Source organism: Podarcis tiliguerta (assembly GCF_965153285.1).
Source record: "Podarcis tiliguerta genome assembly, chromosome: 4".
Classification (NCBI taxonomy): Eukaryota; Metazoa; Chordata; class Lepidosauria; order Squamata; family Lacertidae; genus Podarcis; species Podarcis tiliguerta.
In genome coordinates this window covers 18,084,157-18,104,315 of record NC_139537.1, presented here as the reverse complement: position 1 = coordinate 18,104,315, position 20,159 = coordinate 18,084,157, and the positions used below count along the sequence as shown (strand labels likewise).

The window sequence follows — 20,159 nt, the reverse complement described above, 5'->3', positions numbered from 1 at the left end:
TAGAGCAAAAGTGTGCTCCTGGTTCTGCAGTCCCGCACAAAACACTGTCCCCTAGTCCAGGATTCAGAATCATGCATGAGTAGAAACATGTCCTGACAACTCTTATTTCTAGGAGATAAGGATCTTGCAACTCTCATTTATGCATCTGCAGCCAAAGAATGAATGCAATCATTCTGGTCCATGGGGGTGGCTTTACTGGCCGAGGGAGCTGGCGTTTGTCCGCAGACAGCTTCTGGGTCATGTGGCCAGCATGACTAAGCTGCTTCTGGCGAACCAGAACAGTGCACAGAAATGCCGTTTACCTTCCCACCAGAGTGGTACCTATTTATCTACTTGCACTTTGACATGCTTTCGAACTGCTAGGTTGGCAGGAGCAGGAGCAGGGACCGGGCAACAGGAGCTCACCCCATTGCGGGGATTCGAACTGCTGACCTTCTGATTGGCAAGCCCTAGGCTCTGTGGTTTAAACCATAGCGCCACCCGCATCCCTTTATATATATATAAAGATCCCCTCAAATTATATAAATGCATGTTTAAAGTTTATTTTCTCTCAGTATATATATAGATGAATTTGCAAGAAGAAACAACACAGGGCAGTGATGGAAAGGCCATGGCCCTGCAAAGGTGGACAGACTCCAACTACCATTACCCACAGCTAGGGACAGAGGAGAAATTCAACTCAGTTCTCATTGAAAGGCAAACTTCCCAAATTCACAGTATCCAAAACAATATCTGGATAGCTCAGTTTGTGGAGCATGAGATTCTTAATATCAGGGTTGTGGGTTCCAGCCCCATGTCAGGCAAAGGATTACTGCATTTCAGGGGGCTGGACTAGATGAACCTTGAGGTCTATGATTCTATGTGGACTAGAACACAGCCACCCTTTGAAATTTGTACTTTTTTGAATTCTGCAGTGCAACTCGCTGTCAGGGAACTGCCATCGGAGCAGGAGGCGGTGAGGGGGCTCACGGATGATGGTGGAGAGGGCCCTAGTAGGAGGAGGGATAGCCCATCCGCTGGGGAAGGTAATCAGCGTAACACCAGTGGAGAAGGGGAGGAGATAGAGGAAGCGGAGAGGTGGCTCCAGGACTCTTCGCAGGAGACCAGCGGAGAGGGGACAAGTGCTCCTTTGCCCACACCCGCCCTGCGCAGAAAGCTTTCGCGCAGGCAACGGGGGAGGAGACTGGGCGTCAAGCAGCTTTTATGTTGGAAGCGGTTTAAGAAACGCTGCCGGATTCTGCCAGCGACTGAGGTAGCCACGGAACAGAGGCTGTCCTGTCAGAGAGGGTTCAACCATGCAAGCTAGCCATGAGTAAAGGCAACTTACACACAAGCAATCCCTAGAACCATTACACTCGCCAACCAAATAATATGTACAAGACATGCATCTAAATGCATATGTTAATAAGAATAACATAAAAGAAAAAGTATCCGGGAAGAGTGCTTTGCATTTCCAGGCAAAAATGCACACAAAATGTGTATCCTAGAAAAAAGCTAACTAACTAAAGAGCAAATAAATATTCTTATTTTAAAAAAATAATAATTTGTAAGTTGGTTCGTAAATGTGGAGAAATGAATTTAAAATTGAATTCTTTCTATTTTGCTCTTTTTCCCCAAAATCGACAGCTTCACCCCACTGTAGCCCCAGCCAGTGGTCTGGCATGATGGAAGTTGTAGTCTGGTAACATATGAAGGGCAAAGGTAAAGGTAAAGGACCCCTGGATGGTTAAGTCCAGTCAAAGGCATCTATGGGGTTGCGGCGCTCATCTCACTTCAGGCTGAGGAAGCTGGCGTTTGTCCACAGACAGTTTTCTGGATCATGTGGCCAGCATGACTAAACCGCTACTGGTGCAACAGAACACCCTGATGGAAGCCAGAGTGCACGCAAACACCATTTACCTTCCCGCCACAGTGGTACCTATTTATCTGCTTGCACTGGCGTGCTTATGAACTGTTAGGTTAGCAGGAGCTGGGACAGAGCAATGGGAGCTCACCCCGTTATGGGGATTCGAACCGCCAACCTTCTGATTGGCAAGCCCAAGAGGCTCAGTGGTTTAGACCAGAGTGCCACTTTGGCTTCTACCATTCTAGGCTGTGAACAGTTCAGATGAGGCCATGGGGAGGTCCAGCAAGATGGGTCAACAGCCTGCATGAGGTGAGTTGTGTGTCCTTAAACCAGTCTCTTCTGACACACTCAGGCATTCCTCAGCAGAAAGGTCAATGTGGAAGTGATTCCCCAGAGGCATAAACTTTGAGAGGCACCCTGAGCGGGCCATGAAATCAACTAGAATGCTGGGCTGAGCAACAGCAACAAGTTCACGACAAAGTGCAAGTGATTAAAATGACATGGGAGGAGTAAAACACAGAGGAGAAAAATAACCCAGAAAATGAGAAACCTGCGAAGCATTTTGGGCCTTGCCAAATCGAACATGAAGTGTCTTCTGTCACTTGCAGGGCTGGACGTCAAGCCAAGTGGCCGAGACAGAAGCAGTGATTGTTTCCAGAGTGTCAGCTGTATCAGGCAATCATGGTACATCTGGTTGTCAGCATTGGGTAAGCTGGGAATCAAATTGGCCTGTGATTGCATGAGAGCAGACAGGCTGACTCTGTGCATTCTTGGGCATTCCCCAAAGCATCCATGGTGAACTGGATCAAATTCAACTGACAAACTGAGCATGATTAAGGCAGACAGGAAAGCTAGTACCTAAGGATGAATTGCAAATCAGAGCATTCCCCAGAATGACAGGTTTAATCCCAATACCCTGTCTGAAGCTCTTCAAGGGATGGTGTGTAAAAGATGGCTGTTTAACTGTAAGTCTGCGAACCTATAGGAAGGAACCTGTAGCGATGCCAGGCTCTTATAGCCAAGGCTTGTTTCTGAAGCTAAAAAACCCATAATTCTCTGAAAATAAGGTTAGTGCACTCAAAAGCAATGGTCAAAACTATCGTTATCTGATTTAGCCATGTAAATTTTGGGTGGGGTGAGAATATTAGGGATGGAGCAATAATACTGCTAATTCATTTGTTTCTGGCACTTATAATGCATCTATAAAAAAAATCTCTCGGGGTCATTCAATATATTTAATAAAATCACTGTATGTAATAAGAGAGCCTTAAGAAAACATGCAATCCAAAGTCATTTCCATGTCCTTAAGATTTTGGAGGAGAGATTCGGGCACATACTGGAAACTGAAGTATGTGCACATAAAATGGATTAAAATACTCTATTGCCTTGGTGCAACATATCCACTTAAAAAACACAACTCATTTTCATAGATAGAAAAGAGATGGGGAAATGCCCTGAATACTGTGGGATTAACAAATGGTTAACAGAAAGATGTAAAAGCACCGCACAAGCAAATAAGGGGGAATTCAGGATACATGCTTGCTGTTGCATGTCCTCCCAGCAAACAAATAAAGACTAGACTTGTGGTTGTGTCCAACTAATTTTTAATCAAAGTAGACCCATTGGGCCTAAATTAGTCATGACCATTAATTGGAATGGGTCTATTCTGAGTAAATATTAGCCAGATATTACTCATGGTGTAACCTCCTTGTAAGATTTGTGCAATAAATTAGGAGAGTGACCTGGCCCTCAGTAGGGCACAGTTCTCAGATGATTGAAACTAGCTCTGTGCAGACCTCCTCCTGATCAGATTGCAGAAAGCTTCAATGAACTCAGTTGGACTTTCACATGAGTAGGGACAGTTTCTTATATTTGGTTTCTGACTAGTCACTGATTTGCAGCCAGAAGTTAAGATGGAACAATTTTGCTATATTCATAAGATAAACTTCGTGCATATGGTGAGATTGTTCCGTCTTAACTTCTGCTGAAATATGTAATAGCCCATCTGTATTGGCATTCTGCCGGCTTCTGAAGGCAGGCCTGTTTACACAGGCATCCAACCTGTTTCCTGTTTGAAATAGTGTCTTGTTTTAATTGGATCATTGCATATTTTAATAATATGTTTATATTTTAATGTTTTAATGGGATTGTCTTATTGTGAATTTTAATTGTGCGATGTTTCTATTTTGATGTTTGTGTAATTGTGTTATTTACACCTGTAAGCTGCTTAGAAGCTTATTTTGGTATTAAGCAAAATGATCAACAACAACAACAACATACTGTATACTTGCAGCTGTCCTCTGAAGACATTCCTTCCACGTGAGTTTTCAGCCTTACATTCATATGTCCCTGCATCTTCCAGCTGCACATTTGGAATTTCAAGAAGCGCTTGGGACTTCCGCAGGCGGGCTTTGCTTGGATTGGGGCCATTCACTTTCCTCCATGAGATTGTTGGAACTGGGCTGAAATACAGAGTGAAGTCATGATTAGCTCTGATGCTATTAAGAGTATAGATCCTGTTACCTGCTAATTTAAGCACTTAATCGTCTAAGCAGCAATAAAGTGTAATCACAATTAAGGCTCATGAACTGCTTGATATATTTCACTTTCTACTGAGAATATTTAATACGTTCCGCTCTGTCATGGACACTTCCTGGCTATTTGGAAGTACATTTTCCCCTCCCACAGTTATTAAACTATGAAACTTAAAATGAACATATATTATCTTTCACGAGCTCAGAGAAAAGCATCACACACTGAAATATTGATGCAAAGACTGATAGGTGGGCTGGGGCTGTGTGTTAACATTCCTCATGTACAGTGGTACCTCAGGTTAAGTACTTAATTCGTTCTGGAGGTCTGTTCTTAACCTGAAACTGTTCTTAACCTGAAGCACCACTTTAGCTAATGGGGCCTCCCACTGCCGCTGCGCTGCTGGAGCACGATTTCTGTTCTCATCCTGAAGCAAAGTTCTCAACCCAAGGTACTATTTCTGGGTTAGCTGAGTCTGTAACCTGAAGCGTATGTAACCTGAAGCGTATGTAACCCGAGGTACCACTGTATTCCAGTTTATCTAGGAGAACTTCTAAAATAAATATCAGAACTGGAGCATTCAGAGTTTATCTCAGCTTACAGTTTCTCAAGCGCATTTGCATCCCTCCCACCCCAATCTATGTCACCAGTTCATATTTCCACATGAATAAAACACTGCAAAAACAGAAAGGGAAAAGGAGGCACTCTTCAGGGAATTATGCATACAATTGCATCGGGATTCTTTTATGCAACAGGGATATACACATACAGTCCTGCACATTGGTGGAAAACAACCACCACGCTGGGCAAACAAAAAAGGAATATTGATGCACATGCATTGGTAATGTAGAGGATGTGTGTGAGATTGAGATACAGAGAGAGAGGGTATTATAAAGGAACTGAAGAAGAAGAAGAGTTTACATTTCATATTCTGCTTTATCACTACCCGAAGGGGTCTCAAAGTGGCTAACAATCTCCTTTCCCTTCTTCCCCCCACAATAAACACTCTGTGAGGTGAGTGAGGCTGAGAGACTTCAGAGAAGTGTGACTAGCCCAAGGTCACCCAGCAGCTGCATGTGGAGGAGCAGGGAAGCAAACCCAGTTCACCAGATTACGAGTCCACCACTTTTAACTACTACCCCACACTGGTATAGCTACAGTGAACTCCACTGGCATATGTGGAGAGCCAGTGTGGTACAATGGATACAGTGCAAAACTAGGGCCCAAGAGGCCAGGGTTAAAAGCCACACTCAGCCATGAAGCTTGCTCTGGAGGGTAGGACCCAAACCAATGGCTTCAAGTTACAAGAAAGGAGTTTCCGACTAAACACCAGGAAGAACTTTCTGACGGTAAGAGCTGTTTGACAGTGGAATGGACTCCCTCGGGAGGTTGTGGTCTCTCCTTCATTGTGAGCTTCTAAGCAGAGGTTGGATAGCCACCTGTCATGGATGCTTTAGCTGAGATTCCTGCATTGCAGAAAGGACTAGAAGACCTTTGGGGTCCCTTTTAACTCTACAATTCTATGTTTCTCCATGTGCATGGGCTAGACCAGTGAATAAATATCTTGCAATCTGGCTCTTCAAACAATCTGCAGCAGCTGATAGTGCAATGGCAGGAAACACATTTTGCATGCAGATGGTTCAGGGACAATTTTTGGCAACTTGGTGATAAAAGGAATGGTTCCACTTTTTTCTGCATTGATCAGGCCACATCGGGAGTATTATTGTTATTATTCAATTTCATTTCCCTTCATCCCAAGGGTCTCGAGGGAGGCAAACACACAAGCAAGAAAACAGTGAAACTATCTAAAAAGAAAAACATCTGAAAACAATTCTAAGGCTGAGGTAAACTGGAATGAAATCTACTTGAAAGGCTTGTTGGAAGAGGAAGGTGTTCAGTAGGCTCAGAAAAGACAACAGACAGGGTGCCTGTCTAATATTTAATGGGAGGGAATTTCTAAGGGTAGATATCACAACACTAAAAGCCTAATCAGTACAGTCTGCGAAAATGAGATCCTGATAAGATGGTAGCTGCAGGAAGCTCTCATGTGCAGAGTACAGTGACTGATTGGGTACTTTGCCTAGTTCTGGAATTTATAAACTGCTTAATCAAAGCGCTCTCTCAGTGGTGTACAAATAAAATTGTTGCTAAAACATGGCTAAATTTCACAAACCAATGAAAACCCTGATATAGATAAAACCTTAATTAAAATTAGTAAATCTTATAAAATGAATCTCGATAACCAAATTCTAAGCCTGGGTGGGCTTGCAGAAATGAAAATATTTTCGACAGGCATCTGAAACAATGTTGGCTAATGTCAATAGGCAGGGAGTTCTGAAGGACAGGCGCTGCTGCATCTAAGGACCAACTTGTAAATGAAGAATTATTGTCATTATCAATTAATCAATTTCTACCCTTAAATCTGTGCTCAAAGCAATTCACACGAAGGTGAAAGTCTAATTACAGTAACAATATGTAATAAGTTATATAATATCAAAAGTTGCATCCTACAGTCTTTGTCTTCTATTTAGCAGGACTTTGGACAAATGACCTCTACATACCGTATTTTTTGCTCTATAAGACTCACTTTTTCCCTCCTAAAAAGTAAGGGGAAATGTGTGTAAAAAAGGGCATGGTCTGGCCGTTTATAAGACAGCTTCCTACATTTCAGATGGAAAGAAGAATCATTCTAACATATTTCAGGAGGCACAGAAGTTTCTAAGCAATTTGGCAGCGCAAACTTCGAAGAGATCTAACTATACTTTTTATCTTGTTTTAATTGTATGCCACATCAACTTTACTGCTATCAATTACAGCTGGAGAAATGCTGGAAGATTTTTTTTTTAATGTCATTCCCTAGGCCATTAACAAGTCTCTTTCAAAATTTTACTGCCCCCACCCTCTGATGATGAAGTAATAAGCCAATTTTTCAAGGAGAGTAAAATACTTTGGCTGTAAAGTTTTAATGATTTCAAAGGAAATTGCTCCCAAATTGCAAATCACTATTCACAGGCAAGTTGTAACTTGCTTTAATGAATCTTATTTTCCTTACAGAAGACACCAGTCACATGGATTTTAAATCTGAGATGAATATATATGTGTGTGTGTGTGGATATGTATATGCAGATATTTCTCCTCTGTGACTTTGGCAGAAAATAAATAGAAAGACTGTTAAAAATCAAGAATACAGTCAGAAGACTTTATGAATTTTTTTCCTGCATACTTTTATGCCTATATGAATGGCTTAGTCAAAAACGCAACTTATAGATATTCTAAAGAAGTTGCTGCCTTTTTTGGTTTCAGTTTTGCTTTGAGGAAAATGACCTGTATAGGATCCAGGTTGTTATTAATTGATAACAGTAGTCAGATTAATCATTTGACTTAAATGAGTCTACTTTGAGTATGATTGGAGTATGATTTAGTTGTTTGTTACCCTCTGTCCATTGCTAAGGCCTATTAAACTTGTTTTGTTTGTTATTATGCTGTGTACTTTTTTGCTTTTATATGGCAAACCACACAGTGTTTCTTGGATGAAGGGCAGTATAAGACATTCAATAAATAATATACTAGCAAATATTAACATTGCTCTCTCTTGCAAGATTTGAACCAGATATCTTACCTGTCCTTTGCTATAAGGTCCTAGGGCAGGTTATGCCAATCTCAAAAATTCATCTTAGTTAAAAGCATTTGTGGTCAGAATAGATTGCACAATGTCAGGATAAAGAGGTGTGTCTTTAGCATTTGATGAAAGCTATACAATGAAGATGCCAAATGCGCCTTATTCTGGAGATGGAATTTCACAACTCATGGTTGCCACATAGAACACCTTCTCCCAAGCCTCTCCCTCCTCAACCTTTGAGGGTGATGAAGATACTAAGAGAGCCTCTTCTGCCTCCTCTGCCAACTTTAGTACCCAATAGGAAAGGAGGCAAGATCTTTGGGGTCTAAGTTTCTTAGGGTATTTAAAGACTCGTTTCATACCCTCCAATGGGATGCAGGTGTGACACTATTTTCTGGGGCCTCACCTCTGTGGTGGTTGCATGATTATGGTCCCAAAAAGGTGGCCAGATGTGGTTTTTGGGGTACCATGCAACAATGTGCCCCCCCAAAGCTTTTTTCTGGGTGATATTGTGTCCCAAAATCGCATGAGAGCAATATGGCTGCCACACTCTCATGGGGGAAAACCCTAGATGTTCCATTTTTTCTGGGACAGTTGAGGGGGTTGCAGAAACAAACCAGTAACCAATGCAGCTTTAAAACAGGAGTTACATATGTATTCTAAACAGAACCCTGGCCAGCAATCTGGCCTGCTGCATTTGTGATCCATCGAAGCTTCTGGGTCGCCTTCAAGGGCAGCCCCACGTAGGGCCTGTTGCAACAATCCATTTCAGTCACTGGACTAATGGAGACAACCCCTCTTGACTGCACAGGTCTTTGTTTACCATACACTCTATTTCTTCAGTACTTCCATTCCTCACTCTATCCAGTCGTGTGGCCAGAGTTTGACAGACACATACGGTGCTCTTTCCCTGTTTTAGTTTTTAATTCTTGGAGCTCGTGGTGATTGGCAGTTCCAAATAAACACTATTAATAAATCATTAATCTGTAACTAAAAGCCCAGGCTCTTCTAAGGGACTCCTGCCAATTGCCTACCACAGAATGTCTCTCAGGAATTTAAGTCATTCTCACAATTACAATGGAGTCGAAGCTGTCTGAGGCAGCTTTGAGCTGAAATCACAAGGAAATCAAAAATGCAGAGGCCTCCCAGCGTTTGGAAACCTGTGATAGCCAGGCATTTGTTTATTTTGCACTAAAACGCTGAACAATAAAGAGACCTCGCTCCTTAATGATTGCCTGGTGAAAGGTAACAATAGAAACATTTGTAAATGCTATTGGGGGGGGGGGGCAAGAGAAATGGTATGAAATGAAAACCTAAGAAGAGGAGGAAATTTCAGGCATGTTTACCTCCTGATTCAGCCTCCAGCTGAAGCCTGAAATGTCATTCTTCTAATTATTACAGAAGTCAAAAGCAGTTCTGGTGTACCTGGTCGCCAATTGTGTAGTGATGGCTGGAAAAGAGAGATAAGGCCTCAATATCGCCCTGCTTTGCTATTAGTAGGTGGCCTGCCTTACTAGATAACCCTTCGCTGCTTAGCAATAGAGGCCTTTTCTCATTTTTTGTTTCAAGTGTGAGGCAATGAAGGTGTTTGCTTCTTCAACCTTTATTTTCTCTTGCTTGATAGAGGTGAGAAAGCAGGGGATGGGCTTGGGAGCAGCTAATTCCACCCCATTTCAGCTTTTCTGGTGCTCAGTCATCGGTCTGTCCTGTCCTGTTTGGTGTTTGGATTTTTTCTGGAAGAACGTGTGAAAATCCCACATTTAAACTGTAATAATAATAGGGACGCAGGTGGCACTGTGGTCTAAACCACAGAGTCTAGGGCTTGCCGATCAAAAGGTTGGCGGTTTGAATCCCCGCGACAGGGTGAGTTCCTGTTGCTCGGTCCCAGCTCCTGCCAACCTAGCAGTTGGAAAGCATGGCAAAGTGCAAGTAGATAAATAGGTACCACTCCGGTGGGAAGATAAATGGTGTTTCCATGCACTGCTCTGGTTAGCCAGAAGCAGCTTAGTCATGCTGGCCACATGACCCAGAAGCTGTACGCCAGCTCCCTCGGCCAGTAAAGCAAGATGTGTGCCCCAACCCTAAAGTCGTCCCCGCAACTGGACCGAATAGTCAGGGGTCCCTTAACCATAATAATAATAATAATAATAATAATAATAATAATAATAATATTTCTACCTTGCCCATCTGGCTGGGTTTCCCCAGCCATTCTGGGTGGCTGTAGTCATTTTGCATACAGTTCTTCATAAAACACACACACACACACACACACACACACACACACACATAACATAAAATACAATTTCAAGTGCTTTTCGGTGCATCTTTTCCATAGAATACAAAATTTGATATAGGTTTTATTTTGGTTTTTTTTTTTAAAACGCGTAATGCATACTTTGGTTTGCAACCTATAGCATATGGAAAAAACACACATCAGAAAATCCAGGTAAGTTGAGTTTTGAACTGTAAACAAGTTTGTGAGCACTAGATTGGGTCAGCTGCCCCCCCCCCCAAATGGACCAAATTCCTTTTCCATCTTTTTCAAAGCGAAAGAGGAAGATGTTCTCTGTCACTGTCTTAGTTAGACAACATTGAGGAATCATCCTCCTAGCTTGAAAGTCTTCCTTAACTAGTTGAGTGTTGGTTTCATAGAGCTGTGCCCTCAGACGCAATTGTCTCAGGCGGTGGGCATGGGAGTGATGGACTGGTATGTCCCCTACCTCACTCATCTCACTACCCATCTAGCGATGCTTCTCTGAGGCTCTGCCCAACCTCCCTGTTTCACTCTGAGGAAGGGCCAAGGGGGTCTCATCCCAGAATAGGAATTCCAATCATACTGTATCGGTTGCACTGGGATATATTTTTCACTGCGCAAACATAGAACTTGCATATTTATATTTCTCTGTCCATTATGCTTGGCCAGGAATGTGGTAATTAGGGTAAAGATGGATACAGCGAGGTTGGAATTGATTATATATTTAGCTAGTTACCAATCCTATTTGATGGGATATAAATCTGAAATTTCATAATCAATATGAGAAATTTCATTTGCTTCTTTCTTACTGTTTTATCAATTTCTTCATTTGGGACTCTGACACATTTATTGATTTAATGATATGAAGATGCTAATTCTCAATCATCATTCATGAGCAACAGTAAAGAACATCATATTTTGTAAAGGACGGTTAGACTTCATTAAACTTTTTGGAAACTAATATCTGACAACGTGAATTATTTTCATAGGGTTTACAGATTTCAGCACACAGCTAATGGCACTGGATATATGGCAAATCCACTGACCCGTGTACCATGTATGAACTCTGATTAATTTCAATTACATTTGTGGGTGGGAGAAGCCTAGAAAAAGAATTGTCTTGGGGTCTAGGTTCTGGGTATAGACCCAGCACTGTAAGAAAATATTTTGTAGCCTCTTCTATGCATATTTACTCAGGCAGAGGTTTTATTGAGTTCAATAGAGCAGTTTCTCCAAATTTATTAAGATTTTTAAGCTTAATAATGCATTGTTGCATCTAAGGACATCCATCAGAGCTTGGAAAGTTCAAAGAACCTAGTTCTAGTTCAAATGCAATATGTCTAAACAGAAACTTAATTCCAATTCAGTTCACATTCAGTTCAATAGTTGAATTGAAATGTATCCAAATGACTCTCAGCTTTTCCCACCTGCAGTATTCAGAATGCTGAATGTTACAAGGTTCTGTGGTGAAGTATAAAGGTCCCCGCTTTACAAATGTTCACTATGCGAAAATTCACTTATCTAAACATAAGGAATTAGCACCCTAACCTCACCATAAACACTAAACAGATACCCAAACAGAGAACATTTTTTACTTCCTTTGCCTTTTGCTGTTTGGCTGAGGAGTGCAGGGAGTGTGGGAGTGCTTGGACAAATCAGAGAGCATTTTTCTAGGGTATTTTTGGCTTCTGTGGGATGTTAAATTCTGTGATTCTGAACACATTAGAAATTTCCCAGTAGGAATCAATGGAAATCATCAACTCCTTATGTGAATGCTCACCTAACAAACAATTTCCAGGGAATGCATTGTCCTCAATAAGTGGGATCTGCATGTACTTAAGAAGACTAAAATAACGACGACAACAACAACAACAACAACAACAACAATAAATCAAAAGACAGACATAGTGGATTATGAGTTGTTAAATTTAATCTCCCTCCAAATTATGATCTTTAAGCTTAAAGGCTCTAGATTTCTTTTTAAAAAGTAAGAGGATGAAACTGAAAATAAACTAGAAATCATTCAATAAAATTAATTCAGTTATGGCAAATTATGGAAACTACTTCAGAGACCTTGAAGCAAGATAAGATGTGATCTATCTGACAAACTGAAATGACTATTATGTTTGGATGACTTGTGATTTTCATAAGTAAACACAGTCCTCAAAACTGTTGGCACAAGATCACCATGATTCTTAACAAGACTTCAGAGTTTTGGATGAGAAGCTAGACAGGGTGAAAAACAAAACAAATAAATCAGATTGACCTTGAAATATTTGTATATGCCCGCCTTCCCCTACTGGGAGCTCTCCAGAAGTTTTCAACTACAAACATCTAGAGGGCACCAGACTGAGAAGGCTGAGAAAGGCTATTATTCATTAATGCTGCCTGCTTGACCATGAAGTAATATGGATGTTCTTTCACAGCTGATTCCCAACTGAATGATGGGAGCAAGTGTTATTTCACTCCTGTATTTCCCGATGGTTCGGGGCAATTTTGCAAGAGACCCAGTGTTGTATATTTCATTGCATGTTAATATTTGACAGAGGAGAGCCAGGGTCACATCCCTGCGGAGCCATGAAGTTCTTAGGGTGACACTGAGCCAGTCTCTGTCTCTTGGCTTAGCCCAGAGTTGTGGTGAAGATGCACAAGGAAGGCAAAATCATGCTTCACCATCCTAGCAGAAGGGTGGTGGTGAAAACATAATGAACAGATGTTTTCCATGCAGGGACATAGAAACATGTGTGTGTGCTCTTGTGAACTGTTATGTATGATGTTCCCAGAACTTTGCTTTTCTATGTGTATTTATATTTGGATGTGGTTGCATCTCTGTACCCATTTCATGTATTTATATTTCTTTGGTTTTAAACGAATTGTAAGGCGTCTGTATGGGAGTATATTGTATTTAAAAATGGGGTATCAGAGTTTTTCGGGGGCTAACCAGGTTGGGATAGCTGGGATAGCAGGCTTGTTGGGGTTTGAATATCTTATGTAGATTTTTCAATTTCGTTGTTCTGTATGGGACAATGACAATAAAGATTATTGTATTGTATTGTATTGTACTGTATTGTATTGTACTGTATCGTATCGTATCGTATCGTATCGTACCGTATCGTATCATCGTATCAGTGTGAGGTCCCATGTATTTCGAAACTCAGTTCAAAGATGTTACAAACATGCATTCTTGTCAGGGGCGGAGGAAGGGGTATGTGGTGGAGGCGGGCCACCCCAGGTGTCACCCCTGAGGGGGGTTGACAAAATGCCAGGCGCCACTCACCGCTGGGCCTGCAGCACACCCGAGCCACGCATCTCTCCGGGGAGTGACGCGGTGGCTGGGGCGCCCGCAGGCTCTGTGCTGCCCCAAACAGTCCACCAGCCCCTTCCCCTTCAGCTGTAGGGTGGCTGAGTGGTAGGAGGCAGGCAGACTCCTCAGAGGCCCCATGAAGCGTCCTGCACTGACTCACCCCCCCCCCCATGGGCGGCTGGCTTCACCCCTGAACACAGGACTGCCCCAGGCGCCCCAACCAGCTTGCTCCGTCACTGATTCTATCTTCAGTATCCCTCAATGTGCTCCTTTATTAGAAGGAAAACAAACTGTGTTGGTCCATGAGAGGAAATCCCAAAATCAAAATCACGACCCACTTTCGTGACATTTTGTTTGCCCCCAATAACGGTGCTCCCTAACTGTGGATTTTGGATTTTTCTACTCCAATGCTTCTTTGTGGAGGGTTTTGGAGACAATGTATGTACATAAATTCAAGGACCACATCACCTGCAATGAGCTGGACCCCTGCAGTCATACTGTATTGCTTGTGTTTGTTGTAGCTGGTTTTAGTGTTCATATTACGTTTGTAAGACACTTTGTGAGGAAATCAAACTAAACAACAAGCAACAATTATCTAAATAGTTCATAAGAATGGCTACATGCACGCTAAATCTTTGAAGCACACCTGAAGCACGTTTTTCCCTTCAAAGAATTCTGGGCACCATGTTTTACCTCACACAGAGCTACAATTTCAAGCAACCTTTCACAGATGACAATGCCCAGAATTCCTCAAGAGGGGAATGGTACTTCAAAGGTGCTTTAAAGGCACAATTTGTACAAATTAAAGCTTCTTAAAAAAATAGATAGATACACCCACCCCAGAGAATATTCACATTCTTATCGAGCTATTGGAAAGTTGCCTGATATTAGGAATAGCTTGTGTGGCTTTCTGGTGGCTTCTTTATCAGAAAATGTAATGGTTCTAGAGATCTGATGCCCTCCCCTCCCTGTATGGTGAGGAGATATTTGCTAGGCGATTTCCAGCAGTGACACTGGCGGGGCAGCAGCAGGCAGTTACTCCAAGGCATACAGCACAGTTCAGCCCTGACAGGTCTCACTTCAAGGCCCTGCCTCTAGTCTGCATATTGACCACGCCCCTTCAAGTTCCTGTCCTTACTACAGGCAAGGGGAAGTGTGAAGGAGTTTGCAATTGCAGGAAAGGACAGGAGCACACTTCACACACACAAAAAGACGTTCTATTAAGCCAAACATGTTTGAAATCTGCATCTGTACTATTCTTTGGAAAGTAATTTCAAGGTAATACATAACTATCCTGCAACAGAATTTGGAGACCAAAGGCTCAAGTTGGTTATATCTGAGAGTGCACCTAAGTAAGGAACTCATATTCAAAATGCATTGGACTCAATAAGGCATCGGAAGTGCCCTTTGTTCCCTTCTTCCCACATGGAAGGCTAGCATACAAATGGATGATCCTGCATGATGATATGCAAAATGGCTGCATGTGGCAGACTTGCTCCTATTCCGTGTGGGAGACATAGGAATCAGCCTTATAATAAAGTCAGATCATTAGTTCATCTAGCTCAATAATATCTACACTGACCAACAGTGGTTCTCCAGTGAGACATCCTCAGCCGTATCTGGAGATGCCCTCAGTGGGTTGAGCCTGGACCTTCTCAACCCATATAGGCCTTCTCCAGGTGTTCTACCACTAAGCTATGATTTTCCCCAACTTGAACTGGATACCTATGCTGCAACAAGGGCACTGGTGGCTACTGCATTGATGGAACTGGGCTCATGCAAAAACATTTTGATTCTGGTGATGAAGAACAATATGGCATCCTTCTGCTCTGGTGCTACCAGAAGACAGTGGACTTGCAGTTGACTCTCACTTCAGCGATGCCATCTTCCAGCACACCTGAGGGAGACAGGCTAGCTCTGGGAACACAGGGGTTGCTGTGCGGCACACCCAACTCTAACTTCCAACACCTTGATGCCACACACCCATCATATGCCGCCTGAAGAAGTTGTTTCACTTTGCCTAATGGGAGGGCTGGCCCAGCAGCCAGGTTGAGGGGACCAGTATTCCCTCAAGTCATACTGACCTCAGACTCTAGAGTTACTGCCTCAACAAAGCAGCTTAAAATACTGAGCCATGTAACTTGCAAACTTTCTTGACAAAGTATAGAATTCATAATTGCCTCTTGAGAGTCAATTCCCACAATAGTTGGCTGATATAAATTTAGCATAAGGATCGAGGAAGGGGACTGTTTTTGTTGCAAGATTCAAAGTGCTAAACAACAGGCCCCCATATGAAATATGTCATATTTTAATAACCGGTTGTGTCTAATTATGGAAGAATATGTACTTACTTGCCAAGTGCAAAGCACTCCATCTTAACAGTAGATCCCTTAGCAGCTGTAACTGTGTATGGAAAATGGACTTCAATTTTCGGCTCATATTCCCCCATCACACCTGGGAAATAAAGAATGGTCTTTAAAAATAAAATGAATGTCATTGTTGGTTTCCAGTTGTAGAAGGCTTATTGTCAGAGCCATCGTGGCAAGGTTGCTAAACAGCTAGATAGCAATGAGTTTCATTGTGGAAGGAAATAGTTACAATTAGAATTAAAATCCCAAACATCACCTAGGACTTCTCAGTAATGTGAACGCAACATTTTATTTTTAAAGAGCAGACAACCATTTCTCATGGTGTATCTTCTAAGTCAGGGCTTTTCCAACATCTGAGTTCAACGCCCTCTTAGTGAGCTTGTGAAGCTGTCACCAGCCCCAACCCAAATTCTAAGGCATGTAAATGAAATACAGTCAAGGAATATCAATATATAATAAGCATTAATCCTCAATCACTGTTACTAGAAATCAAAAAAAATGGGAAAAAAAACCCTCCACCTTATTACAGAGATTGCTCATTCACAAGGGAGGTGCACTCTGTCCATGCTTGTGCCCTTTATTTCTGAGGATCATAGTTACTAATTAAAATTTTCACACTATAAGTCACAAGTTTCTTTTCCATCCCCAAGCCTCTATATTCACCCCCCACAAGTTGACTCCCACTGACTCCAGCGGGTCATGCTGACCATTAACATCCCTGTTGCCTAACAATAAAATATCTACTTAAACTTTTATCTGGCCTGGAATCCTGTGAGGTTTTCCAAGAGGTTAAGCACCATTAAATTCAGAAGGATTGCTTCTTCTTTCTTTTTCATATAATTTTTATTGCCGTTTTGAAGTAAAGGGAGCGGAATGCACAGAAGGAAAATAAGAAAGAAAAATAAATAAGGAAGAGAGATAGTAGTGGAAAAACATTGTGCAGCATCGGTGCAGACCTGAAACAGGAATGCAACATAAATATTGTTGAGGTTTCTACATATTTCAAAAAGAAAACGCCACAACTGGTGTTCCGAAGCCTACTGTCCTCAACAGTGGAGGTGGAACATCTACTGTGGAGACAGAACATCTATTTCAGAAACAGAGGGTAGCCATTATGGTTAGCAGATATTGATAGCCTTCTACTCCAAGAATTTGACTAATCCTCTTTTAAAGGTATCCAAGCTTATGGCCACCATTGCCTCCTGTGTACAGAAAATCTAATGAACATGCACCTAAACTGTGTAGTCAATTTCTGGGATATCGAAAGTCGTGTCCAGAACTTTCTGTGTGTGCCCTATTCAAATGCCCCTTAGTGTTTTATTTGTAACAGTAAATTGAAACAAAAAACAAAACATAGCAAAATCCGATCTTGTTCATTTTACTTTATTCAGGCTAGCTCTCGTTGCTTCAAAAATAACTCTGTGTGAAAAGGAACACCGAGCATTGAAGACGACATCTTGTTAATTTATGTATTTCATTCTCTATGTGACATGCTGTCCTGGTAAAAATTTGCATTGGGCCATTTTATCACTCTTTCTAAAAATAAAAATCACGCCAGATCTGTTTAAGTCAGAGAAAATAGCAGTAAGCTGCAAGAGGCAGCTATATGGCCTCACAAAAACAAATTGAAGTGGTAGACTGGTGAAAACCTGGGACTAGAACCTGGGAACATATGCTCCAGTTCCTAGGGGCCAAGCCATTTTCACACACCCACACCCACACACCGGTATGTATGTATGTATATGTATGTATGTATGTATGTATGTATGCATGTTTGTATTTGTGGCAGCTGGGCCCCCTCAATGTTCAGAGGGTATTCGGCTCCAGCCCCTGGCTCCTCAGAACATTGTGTGTGTGTGTGTGACATCAGGATGTCACACCGGGCCTCCTCAATCATCTTGAGAAGATGTTGCCTCTGCCTGGGAGACAACACTCTGGACTTTTCAGTTCAGATAAAAAGTGAGTAAGAGGAGCCATGCGAGCAGTGTAATAATAATAATATATGCATGGAATGGAGAAAGTGGACAGAGTAGTCTTATCCCTTCACTCATAACGATAGAACTTGAGGTCATCCATTAAAGCAGAACAGAAAAAAGAAGGACCTCTTTATGCCACACATGGTTAAACCGTGGAATTCACTATCATAGGACATAGTGACGGTCACTAACTTGGATGGCTTTGAAAGAGGATTAGGCAAATTCATGGTGGGTAAGACTAACCATGGGACGCGGGTGGCGCTGTGGGTTAAACCACAGAGCCTAGGACTTGCCGATCAGAAGGTCAGCGGTTTGAATCCCCGCGACCGTGTGAGGTCCCATTGCTCGGTCCCTGCTCCTGCCAACCTAGCAGTTCGAAAGCACGTCAAAGTGCAAGTAGATAAATAGGTACCCCTCCGGTGGGAAGGTAAACGGTGTTTCCATGTGCTGCTCTGGTTCACCAGAATTGGCTTAGTCATGCTGGCCACATGACCTGGAAGCTGTACGCCGGCTCCCTCGGCCAATAAAGCAAGATGAATGCCACAACCCCAGAGTCGGCCACGACTGGACCTAATGGTCAGGGGTCCCTTTACCTTTAAAACTAACTGCAATTGCTGTTTTCCTCCTCCAGTGTCACAGGTAATATGCCTCTGAATGCCAGTTGCTGGGCCTTGCATCTGAGGAGGGTACTGATGTCTTCAGGTTCTCCTTGTGGGCTTCCCATGGACATCTGGATGGGTACTGAGATAACAGGAAGCTGGACTAGATGAACCTTTGGTCTGATCCAGCATTGCTTACACTGACTGTCTGTGGCTCCCCAGCAGAGCCGGCCCACACGTGAGGCAAGGTGAGGCAACCACCTAAGGCAGTTTCATAGCTTTGGGGGGATACTTTTCAGGCTGGGGAATGCCCAGCCATCTGCTGCTGTGTCCATATAACTAACACCTTGGATGCTGATCTGAGACAGCATCATTTCTAATTATGTAAACCTTAGTGGTAAAAAAAATTCTTTTTCTAAGACATGTACTTATTTAGCTTACAGCATATGGAAAATTCAGTGCAGAGGAGGAAGCACTTTTCCCTTCATGCAAATATTTTGGCTTCATGGTCATATCCCTGAGCATCACATTCGATATGTTTGCTCCATGATGCACTTTATGTATTTTATCAAAGTATTCTTTCCTTGCTGATTCCTGCTAGACTGTTCTTTAGGAACAAAATGTGTCCTCTGGAGATCCAGAAGAGCCTGGGAGATCCCTACACTGCAGCCTACTAAACACAGTAACATTTCCAGCGGTTCTACAGAAATATTACAGTCACATCCTTCTCACCCAGCCCCTGGCTCAATAGTTCTATTCAATCTATCCCAGCTCAAAATAATTTTCATATTGCATCCAAGGGAAAAAGAGGTTGGGGGAAAAACTTCCAAGTTCTAGACAGTGAAGGAATGAGACACTTCTCATCTTACAAGGTATTCTTTAAATATTTAGTAACTGAAGATTGTAGAAATGAAAGTTGCTTAACAAACTGAGATGATGCTCAATAAACTGGAATTTGGCAGTGATTGCAGCTCAGTGGTAGAGTGCAATCTTCAGTTTAAGGAACAGATAGAAGATCAAGCCAAAAAAACACTGGAGAGTGACTGCCAGTCAGAGTAGACAATGCTAGCCTACACTGTGGACAAATAATTCAACCTGGTGCAAGGCAGAGTATTACATTTTTATATATGGGTTTATGAGTTGCCCAATAAGTATGGATCCATCAATCCAAATGGAATAACAATAATATATGTGTGTTGCTGTACGTCCAAAATTTCCCAAACATAGCCGGAATATGTCAGTCAGTAACAGTACCTAGGCAGAAATTGCTGAGATGTCTACGGACTTTAACTTTTTGAAATATGGCAATACACACACACACAAAACCAAAGAAACTAATTGCTATTTTATTGTGTTATTTTAATATTTATCTACATCTGCATCAATCTATATATCTATATATGTGCCTATTTTAGAAATCAGAAATGAGGCTGTAATTCTAACCCCATTTACCTGCAAATTAGCCCCACTGAATTCAACAGGACTTACTTTTGAGTACAAATACGTAGGATTCTGCTGTTAGTCTAAGAAATTGGATACAATTTATTTCTATCATCTGTGGTAGGTAAACACTTCTCATGCAATTCTAGGAGAATTGTGTGTGCTAAGCTTTGGCTGGACAATGCCCAGTGATTTGTGGTAAAAAAAATACTTACTTTTT

General features: G+C 42.0%; 1 protein-coding gene across 4 annotated transcripts in view; it reads right to left on the bottom strand.

Annotated features, from left to right (window-relative positions):
• Positions 1 to 20,159, bottom strand: part of CNTN5 (contactin 5) — a 661,907-nt gene that overhangs the window by 138,735 nt on the left and 503,013 nt on the right. For all 4 annotated transcript variants that reach the window (XM_083436171.1, XM_083436170.1, XM_083436173.1 and 1 more), the window contains 2 exons: positions 15,907 to 16,009; positions 4,127 to 4,308 (listed from right to left, as the gene is read on the bottom strand). In XM_083436171.1, coding sequence (XP_083292297.1) covers positions 4,127 to 4,308; positions 15,907 to 16,009 — 285 coding nt within the window. The remainder of the gene's footprint in view (positions 1 to 4,126; positions 4,309 to 15,906; positions 16,010 to 20,159) is intronic.